The sequence below is a fragment of the Anarrhichthys ocellatus genome, unplaced genomic scaffold, assembly GCF_004355925.1.
Source record: "Anarrhichthys ocellatus isolate YVR2014 unplaced genomic scaffold, GSC_Weel_1.0 scaffold62, whole genome shotgun sequence".
In the NCBI taxonomy this organism is placed as follows: domain Eukaryota; kingdom Metazoa; phylum Chordata; class Actinopteri; order Perciformes; family Anarhichadidae; genus Anarrhichthys; species Anarrhichthys ocellatus.
Genome location: NW_022280092.1, coordinates 825,584 through 831,140, shown reverse-complemented (window position 1 = coordinate 831,140; position 5,557 = coordinate 825,584). Strand labels below are relative to the sequence as shown.

At 47.8% G+C, this 5,557-nt stretch overlaps 1 protein-coding gene across 2 annotated transcripts in view; it reads right to left on the bottom strand.

The window, feature by feature from the left end:
* Positions 1-362: 362 nt before the first annotated feature.
* The window catches only part of srebf1 (sterol regulatory element binding transcription factor 1), a 12,299-nt gene continuing 7,104 nt past the window's right edge, over positions 363-5,557 (bottom strand). For both annotated transcript variants that reach the window (XM_031872242.1, XM_031872241.1), the window contains exons 11-19: positions 5,361-5,527; positions 5,014-5,182; positions 4,806-4,914; positions 4,564-4,673; positions 3,537-3,669; positions 3,225-3,390; positions 2,281-2,496; positions 1,565-1,676; positions 363-929 (exon numbers count right to left, since the gene is read on the bottom strand). In XM_031872242.1, coding sequence (XP_031728102.1) covers positions 709-929; positions 1,565-1,676; positions 2,281-2,496; positions 3,225-3,390; positions 3,537-3,669; positions 4,564-4,673; positions 4,806-4,914; positions 5,014-5,182; positions 5,361-5,527 — 1,403 coding nt within the window. In that variant the 3' untranslated portion in view covers positions 363-708. The remainder of the gene's footprint in view (positions 930-1,564; positions 1,677-2,280; positions 2,497-3,224; positions 3,391-3,536; positions 3,670-4,563; positions 4,674-4,805; positions 4,915-5,013; positions 5,183-5,360; positions 5,528-5,557) is intronic.

Here is a 5,557-nt window from a genome sequence, read left to right as displayed (position 1 = left end):
GGGGTCGCCTCTCCTCAGATTATCACCGGTAAAAACATGATTCATACTTTAACACTATTTGAACAACCTGCGGAGCGGCGTCACACTGAACAGGCCCACGGTCGGACCGATCAGAGTTCGGTCCTTTTCCTCCCACGAACAAGAGACCCCCTCACTCTGCAGCCAATCAGGGGAGACCGCCACTCCAACCCACTGAGCACTCGTGCCGTAAAAAGGTGCATCTATGTCGAAAATATCGTGGGTGGGACTATACTGAATAAGTGCAGGGCAAGTATCTCTGTCATGCTTCACACACACACTCACACACACACACACACACACACACACACATCAGTCACACTGCAACGTCCACTAAGAGGACGTGATGGCTCCTCTCTGTGGTCAAACTGTGGCACTGCAACACAGTCTCACAAGGGGATTCGCTAAGTACACTTCCTTTATTCTTGTGATAATCCATTGCAACAAGAATGTGAACTCAACAAGTGCTTCCTGATGAGGGGCAGTCCAAAAAGAAAATTCTTTCAGTTTGATATGAATCTGGATAGTTTAATAAATTTGCTCAATAGCTGCACGCCAGAAAGCCAGAGACTGTCTGGCAGTGTCTCTGTGGGGATTTCTTGTCTGTGTGTTTTTGTATTTCAGAGATGTTTTTATATACAGTGTCAATGCACGTCTCTCAGCACCCCTCCCCACCTTCCTTCCTTCCATCTAGCTGTTGGTGACGGTGGTGCCGCTGCCCAGCTTGATGATCATTTGCTGGCAGTCGTGGAGGGTCCTCTTGTCTCCCAGCTTCTCCAGGGTGCGGGCTGCGTCCGCCAGCATGCCCACCCTTTGGCCGGGAGCCGACAGAAAGGAGGGGGGAAGGTAGCGGCACGCCAACATCACGGCCTCTGCCTGCTCCCGCTGGCCGGGCCGCGTCTCGCACTCCTCTGCACACACAAATAATGTCATTAGTGCGGTATTTCGGGTGAGCTTTTCGATGTCCTCGGCCAGCCACACGGCCTATCAGACTGCAGCGGCTTCTTATTTAATTACCGATGGGATTAAGTGTTGAGAACAATTGGGCAAAACAAATGAGAAGCTGATTAGAGCTACTGATTACAGCCATTCGGTGTGTCTCAGCTCTCTACAACTTCTACATCTAAAAAGTGATGCTGGGAGAAAAGCAGAATCCACAGTTGAAGTTTCTCAGTAAGTTGGAAATTTACTTTAAAGCTACCGGATTATAGATGATACCCGGCTAATCTAACTCGTATCAGAGCCTCTCATACTGCCTACAATACCTAGAGAAAACACAACAGACACAGAAGGCATGAACTCATCTCATCAGTGAGAAATGATGTATCCACATTCACTAGGTTTAATAGGTAAAGCATTAACAGCAAATACGACAATTACTAGACAATATCACAACTGAGGAAATTATGGTTTGCACTATAAAATTTTTTTTATAAAAACGCTTATCAAACCATTCTGCCTGCAGACAGAATTACTTATAATGAATAAATAAATAAATAAAAAATAAATAAACAAATGAAATCAACATAAGTGCCTCCAAACACACCTGTCTTGGCTCCGGGCGTTGCCCTGCGTCGCAGCGAGCGATCCAGGAGCTGATGCGTGCGGGTGGGACTGGCTCCCGCCATCAGCCTGGCTGTAGCTTCATGAAGGAACAACTGGAAAGAGATGGAGGGAAGAGTAATGAGGAGGTAGAGGAGGAGGAGGAGGGATGATGACTCATACATAACATTCAGCTCCACCTCAGAGAGACTTTGAAGCCTTGCGAACAACGCTGCTAAACACTTGCCTCAGGGGTGTCTGTCTGTCTGTGTTGCAACAGATACTTGTATCATGGACTGCCTGCAATGCAATTATGTGCACAAAAAGAATGGATGTCTATATGATATGTGCTTCCCTTAATGTGTTGCCCTCGTGTCTGACCCTTCCAGGCAATGTGCTGCATGAAAGAATCTGTCTTGATGCCTGTGAGTCGATCTCCTCCAAGTGGGGATTTGTAAGTCCCATTTTGTTGAGTCATGGTTTTAAATGCCTGACAATGTAAACAGACAAATACAAGAGCTGCTTAGGTGTGTTCATCTTGTTTTAATCATCCCCAGAGTGTCTGTCAATGACTTTGTGCTGGACGTCTGTTTGTGTGTTAGACTGAGAGGCAATAAGATTAGAGAACAGGATTGAATGTACGTCAGCAAAACACTGAAAGCCCCAAAACTTGCATGAGCTAAACAACTAAACCGTAGGGATTAATACTGTTGCACGTACCCTTCGCATCGCAGGCCTGAAGCTATGTGCCAGCTTGCGTAGGGAACTGAGGTCTTGCTGAAAGCCTTGGAGCTCCGGTGGGGACGCCTGGTGGACCCCCACCGGGCCGCTGGTACCCACCGACCCTGACCCAGCAGGACCGGCCCCCTGCTGCTGCAGGCGCCACACATTGGTTCTCATCACCAACAGGAGATCACACAAGAGCAACTGGACAACCTAGAGGGAAAGAGAGAGAAATACACAAGATGAGAAAACTTCATTTGTCAAACTTCAGCTGCCATTCTCAAATATTCCTTGGTGAAATCTGACTTGGTAATTACATTATAGTGTTACACACTAAATATATGGGTCATTATTTCCATTAATAAAAACAAACATTCAGTGATTAGAATAAAAGCAGACAAATTACACAGAGATATTACCCAGCACCAACTACAACAGAGCTCTACTCAAAGTCTAAGGGCACTTTCCATCCCCACTGTGTGTGTGTGTGTGTGTGTTCTGCTGTTAGTGGCCCAGCTCTGTGTTGCACTGCAGGAACATTGCACTCGGCTCAGACACACATGCAATGCAACTACAATGCACCACAGCTCTGGCCGTAGACATGCACACACTGTGAGGCTACCTATCCAGCAGCATCACCATCTGCTGAACGCCAGAGGGTAGGACACCGCAGTATCACAGAGAGGAGCTGCTACAGGGGGATTCACAGTCTGTGGTAAAGTGTGTGTGTGTGTGTGTGTGTGTGTGTGTGTGTGTGTGTGTGCTCAAGTGAATATGTGTGGGCAATTTACTGTGTTTACTATTTGATACACGCACATGTGTTAGAACACATTTTGAATGCAGATGCTGTCGCTCTCACAAAACTTCACTTTAATGCGCACAAATCTGCAAGTTCTCGCCTCTGTCTGTGTGTGTCTGTGTGTGTCTGTGTGTGTGTGTACCTTGTCTAAACCGGAGCTGTGGCAGTGTGGTCCTAGGTTGAGGCTGTCTCGGAGCAGGGCGCTGGCCTTGTCGCTGTAACTCAGACTCAGCTGGCAGTTTTCTGGCTTGGACAGCAGAGCTCGCACAGCCCTGAATGTGTTCAGACACGTCTTGGGCAGAAGACTCCTGACAGAGCGAGGGCGAAAAAAAAGACACAGAGGACACAGGTTAAAGAAGTGGAAATGTGTGTCTGTCCTCTGCAGACAAAAGGTTATGAAACACAGTTTTAGTCTGGCTGCAGATGTTCCAGTGTGTATGTGTGTCCAACTTACTCTGCGGTCTGCAGACTGCGGGGCAGGTGCTCGACAGTCGGATACAGTCTCTCGGCCGCGGCGTCATCTCCTTGGAGCCAGTTGATGATCACCACAGTGACGGAGGACCACCACTTGGAGTGAGGGTCACAGCCTGGAAGTTGGAACAACAGTCAAAGGCGAGACACCCACAGACATACAAACAAACAACAAACAAACAAACAAACAAACAAGCAAATATTTGAATCCCCCACTGCCCACTTTCACATTTAACATGCATGAGAGTGTACACACACACACACACACGCACACAGCTGTTGTCAGTATTTTGACCTCTGAATCAATCTGTTTCTCCCCTCTGGCATAGTCGCAACATGCTGAGAGAAAGCAGCCATTTTGACGACTCCCCCATGAGGGAAAACTACTCCATTTAACATTGGGCAACACACACACACACACACACGCACACACACACTCACTTCTAATACTGTGAGCAACCTGAGGCTCTGCCAAGAAAAGTCTCTTATTAAAATCCCCGCACAGTCTCCCTTTCCCTCCCTCCCTCCTCTCAAGGTGATCACCGATTTGACAGCGCTGAAGATAGATGAAGCAATCTAGTGGATGCCTCCCTTTCACCTAAACCCCTTTCGCTCAGATCTGTGATCAGTGAGGACAAAAGGGAAGTGGTGGGAGGGTGAAAGTCAACCCGGTGGAAATCACCCCACCCAATCTCAAAAGTATAAAAAAATTAACTTTATCTCAGTGCTTCACATTGAGTCACAGGTGACTGAATGATGCGGGAAAAGGCGAAGGCAATTCTCTCAAAAGACACCTAGTAATAAAGTAAGGAGCCCAAATCTACATTTGAATGTCTTGACGTAGAAGCTGTTTTTGAAACTGCTGCCATTAATTGGCTTTAATGCTTTTGATGTTCTACCATTAAAAAAGGGCCTCGAGTTTTCCCTAATGTTCAAGACAAAGTGTCTTTACAGCAGTTGGTTTCTTTCTTCTCAGACAAAGAAATGAGTTGGTGACAGAAAGGACTTACCGGTCACGGTGGCCATGTTGGAGCCAATAGCAAAGGACTGGGAGGTGGCACCAGCTGCATCTGACGCACTAATCAACAGCTGGAGGTACTCCAGGGCATCAGCATACTCCCTGAGGAGAGGCACCCAGCGAATGGTTACTTTGCCGCCACATGAACACACAACGACATTTTCAAATCAATCCGTTTGTCGCTAGACAAATGATCAAAAACAGTTATTTGTGAAGTGTGTTTTGTTCCCTCACCCCTCTCCCTGGCGGGGGCTTTTCTCTTCGTGAGGCTGGGCCACACAGTACAGAGCCTTCTCCAGGAGATGCTCCCTGAATGCCTGAGTCACCTGGGCCAGAGGGTCCACTGTAAGAAGACCATTAACAGACCATTAACATACTACTGCCTCTCAATGTGCATCTACCTACACAGGGGTTTGGGGTACTGCGTTTCGTCTGCACTGACCAGTATTGCCAGCCTGGCTGTAGATGCTTTCTTTAGGAGTGCTGCGAATAGCCCAATCCCCATCCACGAAGAAGCGGTGACCTAGTGGGTGACACAGCCACTGCATAGCTGGAGGCACACTGCCACTGGAAGACAGGCACGCCTGGCGGGCGCTGCTCAGGAACACTCGCTATCAGAGTAAAAAGTTAAGATAAGTTCTTCACTCTCACGTCTTAAATAAGTCGAAAGTGGACAGAATCAAGTCCCGGGTTCATTAACAACTATGTTTCTAACTCACAAAATATTGCATTTGCACAATATAAATGGCTGAGCGAGACGGTTGTGCATAAGCAACTGAGGGGACTTACGGAGGTGAAATGAAGGATCCTGGGCATGCTGGCTTTGACCCGGAGAGCTGCAGAGACGTAGACCTCAGCCAGACTGGCTACAGGCAGACAGGAGCCAGCACACTCCGCCAGGTTCACCGCACTTAGAGCCATGTGCACTGCTGACAGGTGGCTACCATTCAGCTTACCTGTATGCACAGATATAGGACAAGAACATT